The 22767-nt window shown below is 40.2% G+C and overlaps 4 protein-coding genes across 4 annotated transcripts; 1 reads left to right on the top strand and 3 right to left on the bottom strand.

Moving 5' to 3' along the window:
- The first annotated feature begins 1816 nt into the window (after positions 1–1816).
- LOC120430282 (rabenosyn-5) lies at positions 1817–3723 on the top strand. The gene is made up of 2 exons (XM_039595374.2): positions 1817–1961; positions 2018–3723. The coding sequence occupies exon 2, from the start codon at positions 2022–2024 to the stop codon at positions 3561–3563; it is 1542 nt and encodes a 513-aa protein (XP_039451308.1). The 5' UTR covers positions 1817–1961; positions 2018–2021; the 3' UTR covers positions 3564–3723.
- An 80-nt stretch (positions 3724–3803) lies between these two features.
- On the bottom strand, positions 3804–4715 carry LOC120430283 (acyl-CoA-binding protein). The gene is made up of 2 exons (XM_039595375.2): positions 4558–4715; positions 3804–4312 (listed from the first exon to the last, which is right to left on the bottom strand). The coding sequence occupies exons 1-2, from the start codon at positions 4561–4563 to the stop codon at positions 4061–4063; spliced, it is 258 nt and encodes an 85-aa protein (XP_039451309.1). The 5' UTR covers positions 4564–4715; the 3' UTR covers positions 3804–4060.
- Positions 4716–9700: 4985 nt separating this feature from the next.
- On the bottom strand, positions 9701–14290 carry LOC120430286 (von Willebrand factor A domain-containing protein 8). The gene is made up of 5 exons (XM_039595379.2): positions 14021–14290; positions 13537–13964; positions 13319–13483; positions 9985–13265; positions 9701–9925 (listed from the first exon to the last, which is right to left on the bottom strand). The coding sequence occupies exons 1-5, from the start codon at positions 14199–14201 to the stop codon at positions 9823–9825; spliced, it is 4158 nt and encodes a 1385-aa protein (XP_039451313.1). The 5' UTR covers positions 14202–14290; the 3' UTR covers positions 9701–9822.
- A 6696-nt stretch (positions 14291–20986) lies between these two features.
- Positions 20987–22510, bottom strand: LOC120430288 (solute carrier family 35 member E1 homolog). Its single transcript, XM_039595381.2, has 3 exons — positions 22150–22510; positions 21844–22083; positions 20987–21775 (listed from the first exon to the last, which is right to left on the bottom strand). Exons 1-3 carry the CDS (start codon positions 22471–22473, stop codon positions 21479–21481), a joined length of 861 nt encoding a protein of 286 aa, XP_039451315.1. The 5' UTR covers positions 22474–22510; the 3' UTR covers positions 20987–21478.
- Positions 22511–22767: the final 257 nt, after the last annotated feature.

Below are 22767 nucleotides of genomic sequence, written 5' to 3'. Positions count from 1 at the left end.
AAAAAAAACTGATTCTGATTTTTTAACAATAAAATTCTTCGAAAAAATGTTCTAAAATTATAAATTCTAAAATGTTAGATGTAAAATCCAAAATCTTAAAAAAAAATCCAAAATTCATGAATCTTAAAAAATCTAAAACACAGAAATTCTAATATTCTTTAAAGGAATACCCGAATTAACTGATAGTTTGATAGTTCGCTCCATAAAAAAAACATCGCTATTTTTATTTGTTTGTTCACTACCAGTCGCATCGGATACTCCATTTTAAAAAGCTGTGATTCTAAAATGTTACAAAACAATAATTATTAAATTCTCAAAAAAAAATTCTTAAATAATATAATTTGGAAATGTAATTATCTCAAATTCTTAAATCTCATAATCTAATTCTCAAATTCTTAAAATTGTAATTGTAATTTTATTTGGCAACGATATCCTGTTAGTCAGACTTTTTATCAGGGCAAGGAGGTGTACAAACCGGAAATTTAAATTAGGACAGGTAAAATTGAAGTAATTACTAAAATTATTTAAAAAAATAAAATTACAGATTTTTTCAAAACTCTAATATAATACAAATATTACAAAATTCAAAAAAAAAATTGTAGAATTAAAAAATGTACAATCCTTCAATTCAAAAAAAATATTTTAAAATTTTAAACCCTTGTTCAAAATTTTTGATAAGAAAATTATAAAATTCTATGCTTTAAAATTTAAAATTCATAAACTCTACTCATAAAGTTTTTTTATTTTTGTCAATGTTGAGTTCAATGAAATTTCGATTTTTTTAAATCTTTATTTCCAATGTCCAAGTTTTATTTTTTTCATTTTTTCGTAAAAAAAAAAACAGATAGTATTAAAAATTGCTTCACACATTCAGATGCGCTTCAAGTTTGGCTGTTTTCTCAAATAAGAAAAATACCAATGAATTAATGAAAATATTTTTTTATTAGCTTTTTTTTTTGGATTTTAATTCAAAGAAGTCCTTAAAACGCCAAAAAGCTTTAGTTTGATTAAATTTGTTTTTCAAATTTTATTTTAAATTCAATTTATTTTTTATTTTTTATTTTTTATTAAAGCGGTATATGCACTTCGGCAGGAACTGGTCAAGAAAAAAACAAATGGGCAGCAGTGGCAGCTAAAGCTCGTTTTTACAATTTGGTTGAATAATAATTATAATTGTAAACAATAATTTTTTTTTGCCTTCTGATTTTGGAAAGGAGACAAAATATTGAAATAAAATTTGCAACGGCTTAATTTGAGAATCATGCAATCATAAAATTTCTGGATTTCTTTATTTGAGTTTGTTTGATTTTGTTTAAATTAAAGAAAATAGTATAGAGCCGGAATGGAACGAAAAAGCTCACGGTGATTATTAGCAACATCTTTTGAAGAAAAAATCAAACAATTTTTCTATATTTTAAAATATTTCAAAACTTCATAATTCTACGTTATATTTTTTTGAAATTCACTTTAAATAATATTTATAAAACAAAATCAAACAAACTTATATATATTAGCATATTGCAAACTTTTTTTATGGTTAAATTTAAAACAAAGTGTTTTCCCCCTCTCGTCCCAGCAAAACATTCGCTAGGCCTGTGCGATATTCTTCTCTCCCCTCAAAACTGACAGCACACTGCCAGCATCCCTCCTCAAAAAAAATCCCGGAATCTGACACTTCTCCACCGCCCACTTTCACCACCCAATTTTGTTTACATTTTGCATTTTATTTTCTTTTCGGTCCGTCACTTTCCCTTCAGCTTTGCTGCAGTTACCTATTTGCGGTTTCGAGGAGGAGTCCGCGGTGCGGACGAAACGAAGTGGTGGGGCAGTAAAAATTATCAAAAAATCTCTTCCTTTTCCTGCATTCGTCATCGCCTACTTTGAAGTTGAAGTTTGTTGCGTGAAATTTGGTGCAAATCTGGTGAAATTTTCGCGGGGGGCGTCAACCGTAAATAATTAAGGTTCGATTACGCGACCGCCGTAATTGGGTTGATTGATTGATTTCTATTTCTTGCAGCGAGATGTCGAACCCGTTTGACGATCCGGACGAGGGTTCGTCGGGGATGTTGCTGCTGCGGAACGACGCGGAGATTCTGGAGGGCTTCCTGTGTCCGATCTGCAAGGCGGACCTGAAGACGCCGGAACGGTTGACGGCCCACGTCGAGCAGCAGCACTCGGAGGAGCAGGACCTGCTCAAGTCGCTGCGGGAGATGTTTAGCTTTGCGAAGAAGAAGATTCTGAACCTGGACGAGACGGCGAGCGAGCTGGCGCGGAATCTGGACAGTTCGCTGGGGCAGGGGGGAGGTGGTGTGAAGGTGGAGAATCCGATATTGGCGGCGGGGCAGGTTGTGGGTACGGATTGTGACCATTTGAGTTACTTTAAGGCGGTTCGGAATCCGAGGTTGGAGCGGTACGCGACGGAGACGAATAAGCTGATAATTCGGTTGGACAAGCTGCTGGACGGGTTGCCGTCGGATCCGGACGCGCGGAAGCGGCACGAGCAGAGCAAGGTTCCGTGGATCGACGGGAAGTTGGTGAAGCTGTGTCCGAGTTGCGCGAAGGGATTCGGGTTGACGCGGAGGCAGCACCACTGCCGGGTTTGCGGATCGGTCATGTGCGACGGATGTTCGTTTCACTTGTCCTTTGACGAGGCTCGGAGTATTGTGCAGCCGGTGAGCCCTGGGACGGAGGTTGCTCCGAGGCCGACTCCAGCTCCTGAGGAGATGTCCTCCAAAGATCGTGACTCGTCCGGATTCAGGGTTTGTGAGCACTGTTTGCACCTGCTGATGAACCGCAAGGAGATGCAGGACTCCCGGTCGGATCGACCTCCGGTCACGAAGCTGTACGAGAAGCTGCTCCAGGAAAAGCGCGAAATCACTCCGGATATTCCAATGTACGAAAAGATCATCGGCAGTCTGTACGAAGGCGACGCCATCTACCGCCTCTCGGACGCGAGCGCCCTCCGCGAGAAGATTGGCCGCGCCGCCGAACGCATCGACAACATCAGCAAAGCCATCCTGGCGCTCCCATTCCCGCAAGGATCCCGCGAAGAGTCCCTCAAAAAATCAATCCGCCTGTCCTGCATCGCCTACATCAAGGAGCAAATGCTCTCCACTCCGCCGCTCCCCGCCGAGGACGAAATCAAAAAGATCCAAGCCCGCAAAAAGCAGGAAACGGCCCGCCGGATCGAGCGCGAACGCCGTCTCGCCCTGGAAGCCTACGAACGGTACGAGCTCCAATCGGAATCCTACGCCACCAACGGCAGTTCCAGCTCCAGCACGGCCTCGACCGCCGAAATGACCAACGGGCGGTTCTACCCGGCCCCCGCCACCGGAACCGACCAGTGGAGCGGCTTCCAAACGGCCACCGTGAACGTGTCGGCCAGCGCCGATCCGCTCATCGACCAGATCAACATCGTCAAGGGGTACATCCGGCAGGCCCGGGAAGCGATGCGCTTCGAGGAGGTCGAAACGCTGGAGCGGAACCTGAGCGAGCTGACGCAGGAGTTTTACGAGCGCCAGCGGAGGAACGCCCAGGAGGGCGGGGGTCCGGTTAGAAATTAGTGTATTACATGTTGAGTTATCTAGCGCTGAAGATATTCCAAAAAAGTTTAGCTAAACTTGGCTAATTTAAACTTCAAACGTGAATTCCTGCAATTTATCAGCTGTAAGTTATCAAACTGCGAATATTTATTGAAAATAAAGCAATTTATACCACTTCAAACATTACGAAATCCAGTCTGCAACCCGCTAAGATCACCATCTCCATGCGAATGCGAAAACAATTTATACCACTTCAAACCATCTTGTTGAGATTCCAAATGAGTTTATTGTTGCTTCAACTTAAATCTAATTCACCGTTAAACAAGTCGTTGACTAAATATCGAATAGTTTAGAAGGTGGAAAGCCCATTTAGTACAGAACTAAGGAAGAAATCGTCCAAAAGCCCCTTTTAAAACCATCCCAAGAAACAGAATGTACGTCCTTTTAAAAAGAAAGATTCCAGTCTAAAAACCCCAACCAATTTGTGCGCCTTCGTCAAATGCTCCTCCCGCCCGAATTTACTTCAGTCCGTGCTGCTCGACCAGCTGCGCCACCTTGTCCACGTACGCCTGCTTGGCCTCGTCCTGGGTCATGCCCTTGCGCCCGTTCCACGCCTCCCACTTGGACTTGCCCTTAAAGTCGAGCAGGCCGGGCTTCGCAGTGTTGCAGTCCCCAACGGTGGCCTGCTTGTACAGACCGTACACCTCGAGCAGGTCCGCGTCCGCGGGGGTCGCGTTCAGGTTCTTGACGTCCTCGACGGCTTTTTCGAACTGAAATTTGAATAATTTAAAGTGTTAAACAATTTCAGTGTTTTCGCGGAGCGAAAAAAAAGTCGATTTGACACTTCACAGTGACGATGCCCTTAAACGCAACATCCTAAAAAAACATAACCTCAAAACGTCAAAGATGAGTGAGTTCAAGGACGAATCACTTTATCGGATGATCTCATTTGCATTTACCCCTCAAAGTTTAATTTCATCAATTTGATTAATTCAACAATCAAAGAACAACTCACCGACATGATTGCAACCTTAAATTGCAGCGCAAAAAATGCAAAGCTAATCAACGACCGGTCTGCGGCGATTCGAGACAACTTTTATCCACGTACGTCCTCTTTCGAACCTTTCCAAAGCTGAGATGACTTTTGGCTGGTGTGAAAGGAGTGAGAAAGACAGCACTCGTTCCCCTCCCAAAACAACTGACAGCATGAAATATCGGGCAGCTCTGCGTAGTCCAAACTTCACGAACGAAATAAAAGTCGACGAAAAGAAAACAGTTTTTTTTTCGGCGGTGACTTGAGCGCGCGCGTTTTCGTTGTCGGGAGAAAAAGTGCGTCGGTTGGGTGAAAATTCAATGGAAATTCGGTGGAAAACAGTGCGTAAACAAAGAAAACGGTTTTAATATTGTGAAAATGTGAAAAGTTCTTCTAAAACCATAAAAATTTAGGCTCAAAGAAGACTTCACAAAGTTTGCTTGATAAAGGAGTCGTGCACAAATTACGTACAGTTTTATTCAGTTGGATTCACTGAAAAAAATAAAAGTACCAAATTCCTAAATTCTAGGAATTTTGGCTCCTTTCCTTATTAAGTAATCCAAAAAACCCGATTGCTAAATAAGGAAAAGAGGCAAAATTCCTAGAATAAAGGAATTTGGTACTATTTTTTTTTTATTTCAGTGTTCCGACTTGCCTTCAATGACAGATCAATGTTTTGCAATCTGTAAGGTAAGTGTCACGTTTTATTTTGCTCAGGGTGGTCCGTGGAAAACCTGAGGGGTTGTCTTCGACATTAACCCGTGGGAACAAGGAGTCGTACAAGCAGTTGCAAAGACAGCAAATTGGGTCCTAAAATTAAGCTTAAATTTGTGATATTATTGTTCACAACGATAATGCTTATTTTTCTGAGTACAATGACCCTTTGAACGACTGCAATGGATTAAAAATGGATTTTAGATTCAATTTTTAAAAATTAACTTCACGGTCCATCTTGACAGAAGAGGTCCTACTTGACAGCTCGTTCCAAGGGGACCATAGTTGATCCATCGAAAAAATGTTGTCTTGTCTTGTGAAAAAAAGTGATCAGAAATGGTTTTTTGATAGTGTTTTTTACCGTTGTACATACAAATTTAAACCCATGAAACAGCTATAAACCTACAACGAAACGCGTTCTAGTTTTACAAGAAACTCAGTCAATCCCGGGAAGGTTTGGTGAAACGCAAGCAGAGATGGGCCGGGACGAGGGAATCTTGTGGACGGCGGGGATGTGCCAGCATCTACGATAAGGGAAGTCAAAGATGCTATTGAGAAGCTAAAGAACAACAAAGCGGCTGGTAAGGATGGTATCACAATCGTACCACAGTGTGATTTCAAAGATCTGGGAGGAGGAGAAGCTACCAGAGGGTTGGATCAGGGATGCCACATTTGAAGATTTTCGAGCACAGGCTCAATGCTCAACCCAAGTAACATTTTTAAATTGCTTTATAGTTTTATTTAGGCATTCACCGCAACCAATAAACAAAAGCTAATTAGTAGGTTCTTACAAGGTTTTATGCCTCGGACATAAAACCTTGTGACAATAAAAGCTAAATGGCTTTTAATAAGGTTTTATGAAAGTTTTAAGAGAGTCTTGAAAACCCAATGGCAATGTCATGCCAAACGGTTTTATCGCATGCTTTTTTAAAACCCAGGGTGTTTTAGCTGTCAAGTGCCATTAGGCATGCAAAAAGCTTACTTAAAACCATAAGCTCCTGAAAAAGCATTTAACGCGGCCAATTAGCAGTGCATAAATATGGCGCTAAACGCGTGTTCTGATTGAATTTGATTGACCGCCATCTTGGTTGAAAAAATAGAAAACTGAAAAATTTGATTTAAATTTGATGAAAACACACATTTATGCTGAATTTCTGGTATGATTAATATAGCGATAGATGTTTAAAAATATTTTGAACATTTTTTTCAAAGAATTGCAATAAAATATTTTTTAACATTAAACACTATGATTACAAAATATTGATTTTTGATGAAGCGAGTTGAATTTTTTGGCTCTATCTCCCCTACATTTATCAATAAAATTTCAACCGCCGCTGAATTCGAGCCATCAATTGCGAGAAAAATAAGCTTTCAAATTATTTGGACTACCTCTAATATCTATTATTTATCATCTTCATTTTTGACAACCATCTCCATAATTTCATTTGACAAGACGAAGACTTATTTTTGCCAAATAAAACCTATTTGGTATAAGACGTTTGAAGACGTATGAAATGTCATTTTTTCATAACTCCTGACTAGGTTTACCAAAGGTTTTATCAAGGCTTTGAGGATGTTGTTAGGATTCAGTTGTAAAGCCTTGAACTCCTATGTAGGTTTTATAAGTAGGCCGTAACAACCTTTTGCGGAGGTCCTTTTGGGTTTTAAGTGGGGTTTATCAAGGTTCTGGGGAGTTTGTTACGACTAAGGGGTTTTAATGTTGGTTTTGGCAGATAGGTTTTATAGCGGTTGTGACAGCTTTGATAAAGCCTAAAATGTTACTTGGGAAACGTATTGTTTTGCCATGTTATTCGATGATTTTTAATTAAATGAATTACTCACGAAAAAGATAAAAATATTTTCTTCTTTTGCCAAAAACTGATTTAAAAAATATTATTTTGCAATCAAGTTAAACTCATTTGCGTTTTTGTGATGAGCCCGAAAATCTTCAAAATCTGGCATGCCTGGGTTGGATGGATGGTGTCGTGTGCTCCATCTGCAAAAAGGGCATACCGCGGCATCACGCTTATCAACGCGGCCTACAAAATCCTCTCCCAGATCCTCTGCCGTCAGCTGTCACCCCATGCAAGGAGGTTCGTGGGGCCTTACCAAGCGAGGCCTTCACGGAAGCAAATTCGAGTCAAACATTTCATTAGGGCACAAAACCAAAAACCGCGATTCGAGAAAATCGCTTGCAAAAAGTGGACAACTTGTTTCAATTCCTATTTAAAAAAGAAGCTTGACTGATGGTATTTTTACTTATGATACGATAAAACACATCATTATCCTCAACTCTGCTTGAATGCTTCTTAATTTATGTTGATTTTCGCAATAAAACTCATAATTTAAAAAAATCTCGTTATTGGGCCCTTTTAACTTTCCAACTGTTGTTCATAATGGGCCCTTTCTAAATGCAATTTCGAAGAGAACTAAAAGGGCACTAAAGCGCTGTCACCCGATTGTTGTTTTGAATGATGTTTATGGGCCCTTTTGTTTAGTTAGAAATAATGAGGAATCCAGCGGAAATTTTGATAATTGGTGAAGTTTTGTGATCGAATGGTGTAGATAAGGTATGTGAAACATAAAAATTCTTCAAAAGTGTACTGAACAGCAGCCGCGGGACCGTATTAAATATTGTATTTCGACGAAGTTTTTTTCTGCAGAAATCCTTGGTGAAACGTAAATCAAACTTTGTTTTGAAGTGAATTAGTGTTAAGAATGTATGAAAAGTTCACTTTATAACATAGAAAGTTCCTCAACTACGAAAAACTAACGAAAAAGAAAAGGGCACAATTGAACTTTTTGTCTAGTTTGGAGTGAACATTGTTATGTGCCCTTTTGTGTTTGTGATTTTTTCAATAGGAAATTGTTTGCTATCAATCTGAATCTTGGAGGGCATGTAGAGAGTGTACTAATGAATGGAATAGTGGAATAATCCCGAATGTTTACGTTTTGGTTTTGTGCCCTAATGAAATGTTTGGCTCGAGTTGTTCTTGCTTTTGCCGATGACATCGACATTATGGCAAGAAACCAGGAGATGGTGAAGGAACTCTACACCCGACTGAAGGTAGAGGCGAGACCTGTAGGACTGGCTATGAATACGATGAAAATGAAGTACATGAGAGGAAGGGGCTCGAAAGACGACGGCGATGAGTTAGATGAGGTAAGCGAGAAGTTTGAGATGTACAAAACACTCATTAGACCGGCAGTCCTCTATGGCCACGAGATCTGGAAGATGCGGCAAGAGGACGAACGTGCCCTTGGAGTTTTCGAACGAAAGGCGCTACGAACGATCTACGGTGGAGTGCAGGTGTCTGACGGAGTGTGGTGACGACGCATGAACCACGAACTGCACGCGTTTCTTAAAGAACCGACCATCGCCACCCAGGCGAAGATCGGTAGGCGCAGGTGGGCCGGCCATGTCTCCCGAATGGCTGAGAGCCAGCCTGTCAGATTGCTATTTGGCCGCGCTGAACCAGCTGGCGGAACAGGCAGAAGAGCAGGGAAACCGCGCGCACGTTGGGGAGATCAAGTGAATGGTGATATCCGGCAGATCTGTAACCTGGAAAATTGGAGAGTAGCAGCACTAGACCGAGAAATATGGAAGCGTCTTCTTGCTACAGCACGCGTACCTGGTGCGCTATGTTGATTGGTTTTGGTATAAGGATGGTATCGGAGCCGAACTCATCAAGTTGACGACATTGACTGTATCAGCTGGGACACTGAATAGCTACCGAAGTATTGGAAAAAGGGAGTAAAATTTGCGATTTACAAGAAGGGGGCGACAAGTGGGAATGTGAGAACTACAGAGCTGCCCCTATTCCCAACGTAGCCTACAAAGTGCTGTCTCAGATCATCTTTTGGCGTCCGTCGTAGCCACAAGGATGACTTGTGCAAGGGTTGCCTAGAATTACAGTGGCTCAGATGCGTCTTCAAATTACTGCCGTATAATGGGCCAAAAGGGGATGGTTGGACGCGAACAAACAAAATCACTCACGGTGTCCTCAAAGGTAGAGAATCTTCATCCGTCAGAGATCCGGTTTATTGCGAAATACCACACTCCATACAAAAAGTTGCAATATTGTATGGAGAAAAAGCCACGTGGTTTATGCACGAGCCCTATGAGGAAAAGTCAATGCGGATGGAGAACAAATCGAGTTCAGTATCCCCTCACGAAGTAGTAAGTGTGGTAGTAAGTGTGAAAAAAAAAACATGAAAATATGAAGGAAGATAAATAGAAAGAGAATAGATAGTACGTCAATGCGGATGGGTCGATGATCCCCTTACAAGGACATAAAAGAGACAGATGGTACGAAGAGCAAATGGAAGAATATAAAATCATGAATAAGAAATTGTCAATGCGGATGATGAGCAAATTGGACTCTCCCCTAACAAAGGCACAAAGGCAATATCAGTGTTTTACGTTCGTACCTTTTTTATTTTTTATTAACAACTCTTTTTAAATGCCTAGTCATACCTGTAAACATGCAAACAGAAACCCTGAAACCCCTTGAAGAAGGCCAAATCTCAATCTTATTGTAGCACCGAAGCAGCGAAGATCTGCTTCAAAATCTGCGGCAGCTGCTCGAGGTTCATGCACACAAAGCTCTTTCCAGCGGTCATATTGTTGGCGATCCTGAAACAAAAGGGGTTTGGTCAGATCATCCTTCCCAAGCCTACCTAACGAATACTCACAGTTGCGCCTCATCGCCCAAACTGCCGATAAAGATCACGTACGCCTGCACCTTCGGCGCCTGCTTCTGCAGAATATCGTTCAGATTGCGCGGCGAAATGCCGTACCGCGACAGGTTCGCATCGCTCAGCACCACCACGATTGCCTCGTCGCAGTCCTCCTTGGCGAGCGCGTCCACGGCATTCCGGGCCGCCGGCAGCGTATGATCGCCGCTCCAGCAGAACTGCGAGTGCGCGTGCATCATCTTGATCGTCTCCAGCCGGCGCTTGTCGTCGCGGGGGGTGTTGTTGGCGTTGATGAAGGGGATTTCGACGGCTTCGCCGCTGTGCCCGACGATGTCGTACTTGATCTTGGTTTCGAACCCGTCGAACGCTTCCATGACCATGACGACGGCTTCCAGCTGGCGATCGAGACGGCCGTCGTACCCGTTGAAGCGGTACATCGAGCCGGACACGTCTACGAGTAGCTTGAGGCGTTTGGGTTTTTCCTGGGGTTGTCCCGGTTCCGGTTCTTGCTCGGCGCGCTTCTTGTAGATGTTCTTCTCGCCGGTGATTCCCTCGACCAGCTTGGTGTCGTCCATTTCTCCGGATGTTTGGTGCTTCTGCCACTGGCGTTCCTTGCTCTTGGCTTGCAGCGCTTGCAGAATCACTCGCAACTGTTGGACTTGCTTTTGGACTGGAGCGCTGAACTCCGTGTAGACTTTGTGGTCGTACCCGCTCATCTGGATCTCCTTGAGCTTCTGCTCGAACGCCTTCCGGTTCATCTCGCGAGCCGCTTGCTTCACATGCTCCGGGATGTCGTCCTTCTCGGCGTCCGACAGTTGGTGCACCTTGTGACCAGAGTCCAACCTGTACGGACCTCCTTTACCCCCTAACCCGGCGGTGTCCCGTCCACCAGAGCCCCCAGCCCAGGTATTCCCACCCACGTGAGGATCATTGTTCGGATCGACCTTCCCGTGCTTCGGCCCCGAAACGTCCTTCCCACTATGGCTCTTGATCGTCATCTGGATCTCGCGCTGCCGCCTCAACGAAGCCAGCTCGTTCTTCGCGTACGGCGCTATCTCCAGCCCGTGCTTCAGCAGCACGTTCGTCACCTGATCGAGCGTTTCCGGCGTGTGTCGGTCGTAGTCCAGCACGTTTCCAATGAGCTCGGCCATGTCGTCGTTCGGGAAGCGCTGCAGATGCTTGACGATCGCGACCACCTCGCGCGTCGAGTACGGGTAGTTCAGGATGCCGCTGTCGGCCATGTCGCGCAGCTCGGAGAAGGCGTCCACCAGCTTGCGGATGGTCGCCTCCGGTACGTCCGGTCCGTACTGTTTCAGCAGGTAGATTTCAGAATTTGGCGAGGGGTTGTCGACGGCGTGACAGGAGAAGAGATCGCCGAGCGCGGCGAAGAAGTCGTTTCCGAGGAAGGGGAAGCCGGGCCGGTTGGCGAGGACCAGCATTCGGAAGTCGGGGTGGGTGTAGATCAGGGAGTCGTTGGCTTCTGGGGTTCCGCGTGCTGGAGGGCAGATCTTGCGGCCGTCGGACAGCATCATCTCTCCGTTTTCAACCAGGGTTTTGAGGATGCAGGTCACGTGGATTGGCGCCTTGTCGGCTTCGTCTACGACGAGGACGTGTCCGCTTTTGACCGCTTTAACCAGCGGGGAGTCTTCGTAGATGATTTTACCGTCCCGAATGCTTGCCTGTAGGGTGAGCGACTGCACGGTGGTATCCCGATGCAGTTGGATGTACTCCCGAGGTCGATTCATCAGCTGAAGGAGACGATCAGCGATCTTGTTCTTACCGACGCCCTGATTTCCTACCAGGAGGAGGTGTTCGCCAAGCGTGAAGTCTTGCAGCAATCGCTCCATTAGCTTGACGTGCTGCGGCACGTTGTAGAACACGATGTCGGGAACCTTGCTAACCGCTTCCGTCTGATAGATGGGCACCTCGGTCTTTCCGATGCGAAGGACCCCATGATCACTGGATATGGTAACGTCTTCGGCGCGACTTTCGCGACCTGCGGTCACATCGCACGATCGAAGCGCGTTCTCGAGGACGCTTCGCGGCAAGTTGGGCATAAACTTTGTGAGGAATGTGTTGTGCAGAATGCTGTACGCCGATCGGTCCGACAGATGCTCGCCGTACTCGTGGAGTCGTCGAGCGATTCGAAGCAGCTGTCGGGTGGACAGATTGCTCGCCAGGTTCTTCATGGTGGTATCGCTGGCGGATCGCAGGTAGTGGGCTACCTTCAGGATCTGGTGCATGGTGTTGTCCAGCGGGCCGTACAGTGAGTCGATCACCTTGAGTTCCTCGTCCTGACTGAGTCCACGAATCTCGTGGAACAGGAAGAGGTTCAGCGTTTCGGCGGTGATCCAGTTGGTGCCGGTTTTCTGGTGTGGTTCGGCCATCGCGATGATCCGGAACGCCGGATCGATACGGAGGATCCCTCGCGTCGTCAGCTCCTCATTCGAGAAACCCATTTCAAGCAGACGATCGTACCGATCGTGTCGCATCAGCCGGCGACCGTCGTAAAGCTGCATTTCGCGATCGTGCACCAGCCGGTGCAGGATAGCCAAGGTACTGTGGTGAAGTCGATGGATACCATCGAGCGATATTACGTGACCTCGCAGAGCTGCCAGCAGCAGTGGCGAATCCTGCCAGATGGTGTCGCCGTTCAGCTTGGTGGTCCGCTTCTGGATCAGGTCACGGGCGGTCATGTCCTGGTACAGGACCATGGTTTCGACCTGCTGGTCGATCAGACGGCACAGCTCGTTCGCTACGATGGACTTGCCGCAGCCTTTGGGACCGACGAGGCAGACGTCGCCGACGGCGATGGATTGGATGAGCTCCGCGAGCAGGTTTTGCTGGTAGTTGGTGTTCTTGTAGGTTGACGGGGTTTGCTGGACGTCGGATTTGCCTCGTTGCATGGTGAAGCTGACGGGTTTGGTGTTGACCTTGAGGTTTACTGCGAGCGTGTTCTCGTTGACCGGTTCTACGCTGACGATCTGGGTTGAGGGAGTTTGATCCGGTTGGATCTGCAGCGATTCCATGAGGGACTTCGTAAGTCCGATGCCTTCCTTTTCCAGGAATACTGGATAGGGGTAGAGACGAGTCAGCAGACTATGCTCAGCCTGTAGAGGGTTATTGTTGACTAGCATTCCAACGTAGCGGATGTTGTCGATCGGGAAGTCTGGCAAAGAAGAAGCTGACGACAAAACGCTGAATCCGAAAGAGGTCAGCTTGGTGAGCAGTTCCGGGTTCTTTTCATTCGCTAGAAGCTTCGCTTCAGTTAGGATATCCTGCAAGCAGAATTGTTAAGAACTTGATCGAGACTTGCTATTCTTGACCTTACCAGGTACGGAAGCTCACTGACATCTCTCGCTTGGAATCGGGATCTCAGTGGAGGATCAAGCGGTGATCCTCGATACTTTGGAACAGGCAATCCCAATGCTATCACCCTGAAGTCTTCGGAAACTCGGACCAAGCCCCACTTGTCCAGCTGTTCCTGGTTGAATCTCTAAAATTGGATTGAGTTAAACCTGTTTTTGATTTGGTTAAGCTGTAACCTACCTCCAACAAGCTATCGTAGTTCTTGGCAGCAATCAGGAACCTCCCATCTTCCAGATGCATCTCCCTATTCTCCAGCAAATTATTCAAAATCGGCAGCACATTACGCTCCGTCTTCTCCACGCCCTCAATAACCAATATCCGACCTTCGGTCGCCGCCCTCACCGCACTCTGGTTGTAATACGTCGCCGTCCCGTCCTGAATCTCCCTCCTCTGCTTCAGATCACTCTCCGTGGTGTCCCGATTCAGCAAAATATACTCAATCTCCCTCCTGGTCAACTCGGAGAACTGCATGATCAAGTTACGCCGCAGATTCCCGGGCCTCCCCAGCAGGATCATATCCTGGCCCAGTTTGTCCTTCTGGAGCATCCACCGCAGGTGGTGCAGCCTCGTCTGGGACAGGTTCGCTTCCCCGCTCTCGGCAACCTTAACTACACCACCAAGGTCGTTAATACCAAACTGATTAGATAAGAACCTCTAAACTCACCATAGCCATTCGGCACCAGTTCCGGCTGCTTGGGTGGCTCGATCTGCTTCTCGACGTCGTCGATGCGGATTGTGGCGCCGGTCGTCGAGCAGAAGCGGGTAGAACTGCTATGGTTGCCACTGGTCAGGATCCGCTTGAGGACGCTCAGGCGGCGTACGGTTTGGGCGTTCCGCGGAAGCATTTCTCGAGCGCACCGTATTAGCTAATCACTTCCGAAAAAAAAAAGTTATCTCGCAACGCGTGGTCAAAGTCCGCACGGACTGGACAAGTGATGGGGGTGGGATTGTTTCGAAAGGGACTATCCGTAAGTTCGTCCAATATTTTTTTATTTTTGTAATTTTCTTAAATTGATTTAATAATCAACTAAAAATGTTACAAAAAAAAAGCTAATAAAGATTCTTTTAAAAAATAACACCACACGTAAGACGATTACGCCCTTTTCAACTTCAAATTGTAGTTTGTTGCCATGTGAGATTTCTGTTTTGCTTCAGTTTTCGTATACACTCTATCAACAGCTGGCAGCTGGTTTTGACATTTTGTTGGTGGTTTTGTTTCGATTCTCTCGTTCGTAATATTGTGAGTAAACAGCGGATGAAAAAAGGGAAAGAAAACAACTTGTTGATGCTGTTTTCTCTAAAGGGCGAAATTTACAGGATGGGTCAATAGAGTTATCTACGTGCGCATGTATTGCGTGTACGTACACGAAAAAATGTGAGGTTAAATTTTGTACCCGCCAGCAAAACAAATGGCGTGCTAGTGTTCGTGAGAACGGGCTTAGATAACTCTATGGAAAGACTATTTCTTATGTTTTGAAAATGTAAACTCTCTTAGTGCCCAACTTTTGAAATTTTGAAGCAAAAAGTATCACAAAATGCTTAATACATTATTACATAAGTGCCGAATATTTTGAAAATATCAATAAATTTATGAAAATAATATTCTTTCATTAATGTTTTATATAATTCCAAATTTACAAAAAGCCAATTCCCAATTTCAAATTTGAAACCCAACTCTCAAAATTTTTAAGCAAAAGTAAAGTATATTTTTTGTATCTATTTGTATATATGTGCTGCTTCCCAAAAAATTGCAAAATATTAATGAATTTATGAAAAACAAAATTCCCTTAAAGTTCAGGGTTGTTACGGACGGCGCGGATCGCGCGGATGGCGCGTTTCGCGCGGATTTGGCGCGGATTTGCTGACTAATTTTGCTCAGGCGCGGATTTCGCGCGGATGGCAATTTTGATAAATAAATAGATAAATAGATAGAATTACTTTCAAGTTATTAAGAAAAATATTATCAAGAATTACGAGAATTTGTTTTTTTTTCATTGAGAGCAATTTCAATTTCTTATTAATAGATTTTTTCTGAAAATGTTTGTTTGCATTTTCTTAATACGAACCGTCGAAAAATTAAGATGAAGATTATGTAAAAATATTTTTTTAAATGTATGGTTGAGAATTTCTTAAATAAAATTATTACTACACTTAACTCATTTCTTAATATATCCGGCTTTGAATATGTAATTTCTTTTCAGTTTAGAGTAATGTTTTTTTAACCTTGTTTATTTTTAATTTTATAGTGGATATATTCAATTTGCCTTTGAATTTTAGATGGGATTAACCCGTAGATTTTTTTTCTAAATTTATACATTCTTGGCGAAAAATAAAAAAGATCTGAACATTTAAAAATTTATGCTCCATCATTCAAAATTAAAATTTAAAAAATTCAAAACTTTTTTTATATTTTAAAAGTTTTTTTAATCAAAATTTTTAATATTCAGATAATTTTTTTTCGAATTTCTAAAATTGTAATTTAAAGAAAACTTAATTTCTAAATTCAGAATTTTAAAAATGTGAAATTCAAAACTCCAAAAAACTAAAAAATAAAAAATTCAAAATTTTCAATTATCAAAATAAAAAAAATCAAAATATAAAAACTAAAAAAATATTAAATTTAAAACAATTTTGAATACAAAAAAACGGAAATCTAAACAATCTCAAATAAAATTTAAATTCTTAGATTCTTAAATTCTCAGATTCTTAAATTCTTAAATTTTAAAATTCTTAAATTCTTAAATTTTAAAATTCTTAAATTCTTAAATTCTTGAATATTTAAATTCTTAAATTCTTATATTCTTAAATTCTTAAATTCTTAAATTCTTACATTCTTAAATTCTTAAATTCTTAAATTCTTAAATTCTTAAATTCTTAAATTCTTAAATTCTTCAATTCTTAAATTCTTAAATTCTTAAATTCTTAAATTCTTAAATTCTTAAATTCTTAAATTCTTAAATTCTTAAATTCTTAAATTCTTAAATTCTTAAATTCTTAAATTCTTAAATTCTTATATTCTTAAATTCTTAAATTCTTAAATTCTTAAATTCTTAAATTCTTAATTTCTTAATTTCTTAAATTCTTAAATTCTTAAATTCTTAAATTCTTAAATTCTTAAATTCTTAAATTCTTAAATTCTTCAATTCTTAAATTCTTAAATTCTTAAATTCTTAAATTCTTAAATTCTTAAATTCTTAAATTCTTAAATTCTTAAATTCTTAAATTCTTAAATTCTTAAATTCTTAAATTCTTAAATTCTTAAATTCTTAAATTCTTAAATTCTTAAATTCTTAAATTCTTAAATTCTTAAATTCTTAAATTCTTAAATTCTTAAATTCTTAAATTCTTAAATTCTTAAATTCTTAAATTCTTAAATTCTTAAATTCTTAAATTCTTAAATTCTTAAATTCTTAAATTCTTAAATTCTTAAATTCTTAAATTCTTAAATTCTTAAATTCTTAAATTCTTAAATTCTTAAATTCTTAAATTCTTAAATTCTTAAATTCTTAAATTCTTAAATTCTTAAATTCTTAAATTCTTAAATTCTTAAATTCTTAAATTCTTAAATTCTTAAATTCTTAAATTCTTAAATTCTTAAATTCTTAAATTCTTAAATTCTTAAATTCTTAAATTCTTAAATTCTTAAATTCTTAAATTCTTAAATTCTTAAATTCTTAAATTCTTAAATCCTTAATGTCTTGAATTCTTAGTTTTTCAGAAGAAAATATTTCAAATTTTGGAAATGCAATTAGTTTCGGAATGAAATTTTAGTGAGGAATTTGGAATACAATCGGTATTAAAATTCATAGATTTTGAATTTTTAGAATTTGGAAATCTTAAATGTAGTTTTATTAAAATTTTACATTTTTTTGAGCTAATATTTTCGAAGTTTAATTTAATTGATTAGATATTTAAAATTTGTTTATATCTAATCTAATCGAACACAAACGCAGCCAGTCCGAAGAAAGCATCCTGGAAGAACTTGTGGTTAGATTACGCCCCAAGTTCTTTCTTGTCAATAGTAATAATTGCAGTACAAAAAATAAAATTTGTTTATATTGTTTTAAAATTTTCTATTCTGTTTACATTGGTCAAAATTATTGTAGTGTCCCTTGAGGTATTTTAAAATGGATTTTTTGCTTTCATTCCTTTAAACTTAAAACGAGTTTCATTTTTTTTATAAAATACTTCGGTATTAGTTTTTTTTAAAATAACATTTCTTGAATGTTGGTCGCGATTTTTTTTATATGGCACGTATTGAGGTTTCGGTCGGCGCGGATTTGGCGCGGATTTTTTTTCGACTTTCCCGTAACAACCCTGAAAGTTTTACATCTTTTTACGATCTGTGGTCCTTAAATTCACAATTTTAAAAAAATCTGGAAATGTCCTATGTTATAAAAAAAATAACGTTTTCAAGGAAAATTTTAATTTTCATAAATATTTTGTGCTCCATGTTTTTTATTTCATTTGAAGGTGGACAAAAACATGAAATAAAATTAGCAATAACCTAACTGAACCACAAAAAAAAATCCGTTGTCTGGCTGAGCTACAATTTGTCTCAAAATGGCGGCAATAAAATATCAAGTTAAAATCAACTAAAATGGGGTTGAACACAGTAAAAAAATCCTGGTAATTTTACATCTGGGAAGGGGTACATCGATTGTTTCAGAAAAAAAATGTATAATTTTACCTCTGAAAATGTGTAATTTTACACTTTTCTGGTGTAATGTAACTTTTTCAGTCTAAATTAAGAATGTACATCATAAAAGAGGTAATATTTAACCTTCCAAATTAACACATTTTTTTTGAGTTCTGCACACTCTTATTAAATGTTCAAAGTGAGAAAATTCAAACAAACGCAGTATTTTTTTTTTTTTTTTGTAAATTAGGAAGGTGTAATTTTGGAAGGTTCAATATTGCCTCTTTAACGATGTAATTTTAACTCAATTTAGACTGAACAAGTTACATTGCATCAGAAACATGTAAAATTACATATTTTGAGAGGTAAATTTACATTCTTTTCTGGCATAAAAAATGTACCCCTTCCCAGATGTAAAATTTCCATGATTTTTTTACTGTGTACTTATTTGTTTTATTACATGTGGAAAATCACAATATTCATATTACAGAAAATTCACTAAAAAGATGATTTTAAATCACTCCTGAAAGTTCCATGAAGATATTTCATGACTGAACTGAGTAAAAGACGATTTAAGTTAACAATTTTGCCATGCAAAGTGAACTGTCAAACTTTGGGAACGTTGTCACGATATCTCGAGATGGGATGGACCAAATAGGCTGAAATTTGGGGTGAAGACTCCCAAGACATATCCCGTGTGCATGACTAAGCTGGATTTTGAAATTTTGCTTTTATTTTTAAATACAAAAATCAAAAACTGACGATTTTTAATATGAAAAAAAAAGAAAAAAAAGGCCTTCGTCATGCACACAGGACCGGTTTAACGAGTCTTCACCAAAATTTTGAGCTGATTTGGTCAATGCAGTGTTGAGATATCGTGGCACCCGTTTTTTGAAACTGCTAACTTCAAATATCTATATCTCGGCAATGGTGCATCCAAATGTCTTCATATTTATTTTGTTAATAGATGAAAATGTATATTTTAATGTCCTGCAAGAAGATTAAAAAAAAAGTCTAAATGTGTACTCAAACCAACCTTAGACATTTTTGACGATTTACATGTATGTAATCCCTTAAAAAACAATGGATTGTTGAAGCTTCAGGTAATCCATTCTGGACTGTATTTTTTTTTACCAAATATGTACTGAAATGATTTAATATGTTATACGTTTTTTTGAAAAAAAATTTTTTTTTTTTTTGGGCATTTAAAAAATATTTCATGAAGGAAAATCTGACAGAATTTCCTTAAATTTTTTTCCCAATATTTCAATTGTATTTCTCGGAAATTATAATCTTTTCTTTACATTTGTTTTAAATTTTCCCTAACGATTAAAAATGTCTACAATAAATGTGCTATTTTAAAATGTAAATATGTCTTACAAAAAATTGTTAGATATTATTTTCGAAAAATGTTCACTTTTATTTCAAAATATCTCAAAAAGGGAAAAAAAGTTCGAAAAGCTGAAAAAATCCTGCATTTCTGGAGTTTTTTAAAGGTAAAGGTAAAGGTTCTACCTAGAAAAAAAATAATATATTTTGCTTTTTGGGTTTTTTGAATACCCCTGACTCTTTTTTGAATATACATATATTATAAATCTGTCCTAACATTTTAAAAGGTTAATAATAAACGTTTTAGCTCTTTTAAAATGTAAAGCTACATTTTACCTTTTTTAACAGAGCAGAAAATTTCACAATAGTTTCTTTTTTCAACATTAAAAGCAGAACCAATAGTTTTCGGAAAAAAAGATTTTTTCACAATTTTAAAGTTTGAAAATTTTGAAGGGGTAAATGTAAGCTACCAGCAGCCGAAATAATATAATTCTTAGGGGAATTTTCTCAGCTCTTCGGATAATTTTGCTCATGGGTGCCATCATTGAAAAATTTTCAATTGTAGGAAACTGATATTTTCATGAGAATTTTTTCACGTGAATTCGGTGCAATAACATGAAAATGGTGCACATAATCAAAAAGTTGAGAAGCATTTTTCAATTTCAAGTAAAAAAAAGTTGTTCATGTTTTTTTATCTAAAAAAAATATTTTTCAAATATTTCAAAAAACAAACTACAACTTTGCTGAAGACATCAAAGCGAAAGAAGATTCTTCAGAAAATTCCTTCTCAAGATACAGATTTTCGAATTTTTTAAAAGCTCATTTTGTATGTAATTAGTATTTTTTGGAGGCTTGTATTGAAAAAATATAAAGTGATGTTCACGAAAAAATGTATCAACGAATCTAGAGCTTTTTTTAAAGCTCCAATAAACAACATTTAAATTTCAGCTTTTTGGGTGTTTTTGAACTCTCAGACTTAAGGCGGTTTAAAAAAAAGAAACTCTAGAAAATATTTAAGATTTGAAACATTCGATAGTATTCGACATGCCATAATAGAGTGTAACAAAAATGACTTTTTGGCGGGCATTCAGGGGTTTGTTCCGGTGGGCATACTGAGCCCAAATCCCAAATATGAGCTTGATTGGACGTAACAGGAGCTGGCGCTCCGCCCTTCAATTTTAAATGGGATTAAACCCGCTTAAAAATGATTTTTTTCAAAAATTTCAATTTTTGAGGCATTTTGGCCACTAATGCATTTACCAAAAACATCACTGGAGTGTAGACCAGAACCTTGCGCATCTTTTGGTATATACATACAACATTGAAGTTTGGAGCATCCTGGAGCTCGGTACAGACCTGCAAAGTTTGGCATTTTTCGAAAAATCGGTCCAGTGATTTTTTTTTGGTAAATGCATTAGTGGCCAAAATGCCTCAAAAATTGAAATTGTTTAAAAAATCATTTTTAGCGGGTTTAATCCCATTTAAAATTGAAGGGCGGAGCGCCAGCTCCTGTTACGCCCAATCAAGCTCATATTTGGGATTTGGGCTCAGTATGCCCACCGGAACAAACCCCTGAATGCCCGCCAAAAAGTCATTTTTGTTAAAACCTAATGCCATAATCAAGTATTACAAAAGGGATTGTCTTATAAAGAAAAAATAACATTGTCATATAAATATCATTTATTTCATTTACTTTGCCTTATTTGTTGTCACATTTATGTTCGCCATTTTCTAGCGTTCAATAGTTTTTTTTTCTTTTTTTCAAAACTGCTACTATATTTTGCTGTCTGTCTATCTGTATAGTACGTTCCAAAATCCCGCTTATCTGAATACTGACTGCTGCGCCCTATCTAGGATCGTTCCACTTAGTTGAAAGACATGTCTACTATTGCGTCAACAAACCAAACTCTAAACTTTTTTTTTCCTCTAAGGTCAAGCATTTGCAAGGGGAGGAAAACATAATAAATAAATCTCTCTCTCTTTTAGGATCGTTCAAATTCGTGTCAAAATAAAGGTGTGCATCACGGGGGAGGGGCCATCCAGAAAATCCGACACGCGATCCGTCAAAAAACGTGCATCCCCGCAAAACAAAGGCAACATGACAAACTGTACAATTAAAGGTCGGATCGCGTGTCATTCTATTGCTTGGCGCGCTTAGACAAAGAGCATCTTGTTGCCGGCTATCGTTGTCGTGGTCGCACTGTTGCTATTGTTCAGCAGCAGATTCGTCGTCGTCGTGGCGTTCGTGACGCCGCCATTTTGCACCGTTCCACCGTTCTGGAAGTACCCGGCAGCGGAGCCGTTCGTGGGGTAGCCATTCTTGCCGGCGTAGTGGCCGTTTCCGGTTTGGCCAAGCAGCGTGCTGTCCTCGAGCGGTTTATACTTGATGTTGTTGTTCGAGTACGGCAGGATCGTGTCCCGCGACGGCGCTAACCGGGAGAAGTATTTGGCCTGAAAGGTGGAACGAAAACGAAGTTCTAAAACATATCCGAAATTTGGTGTTACTGACCGTGACTTACCCGATTGTAGCAAAGGACGCCCATGATGGCGACCAGCATGCCGAAGATGTTCATCCAGGTGACGGGATTGCCGATGATGAACAGCGAGACCGCGATCACGAAGATCCGCTTGCTGGCGCTGGCCACCGCGTACGTCAGCGGCGTCACCAGCGACAGCACGCTGAACGCCAGGATGTTCTGGAGCCAGTTCAGGACGCCATCGGTGAAGAGCAGCGCGATCACCCGGTAGTCTCCAGTGGTCTGTAAATAAACAACAAGATCAGCGAGATCTACAACAACTTCCCCAAACTTCAGTTCCAAACTCACGATCGCCGGGTGCTTCAGCACGCTGAACAGATCAAAGTACATCCACAGCGGCAGGAACATAAACAGCGCCAACCGACCGAGGATGTGCAGCAGCCGCAGGTGGTGAACGCCGGTCTCCTTGAGCACCTTCTTGGAAAAGATGTTCTGCAGCGAGAAGCCCATCGTCGCGAGCAGCGCGCTGATCAGCCCGATCATGTCGAACGACAGCTCCGTCAGGGTGGCGATCCCGACGCCCACGATGATCGGCACCAGGCTCAGGTAGACGGCCTTGGTTTGGCGCTCGCGCATGATCACCCGCGACAGGATCACCGTGAACAGCGGCATGGTCGCTTTCACTGGAAGGAAAAATTCAGATCAGAGATTTTGCATAAAGTAAGTGGGTCATTCCGGATATTTCAGATTTTACGCCAGTTTTGATTGATTAAAAACAAAAAGTTGATTACGACAGCCGCTTCCCATGTTGGTTTAGTTCTTATCAGGAATTTCCACTTGTTGTGATGTTTCCGTGATTGATAAGTCAAGGAACATGAAACTCAATCGTTCTGTGGTTCTTAAATTCACAATTTTAAAAAAAATCTGGAAATGTCCTATGTTATAAAAAAAAATAACGTTTTCAAG

This window comes from Culex pipiens, chromosome 1 (genome assembly GCF_016801865.2).
Source record: "Culex pipiens pallens isolate TS chromosome 1, TS_CPP_V2, whole genome shotgun sequence".
Lineage (NCBI taxonomy): Eukaryota > Metazoa > Arthropoda > Insecta > Diptera > Culicidae > Culex > Culex pipiens.
The sequence above is the reverse complement of the archived record's forward strand: the minus strand, read 5'-3'. Positions and strand labels throughout refer to the sequence as shown.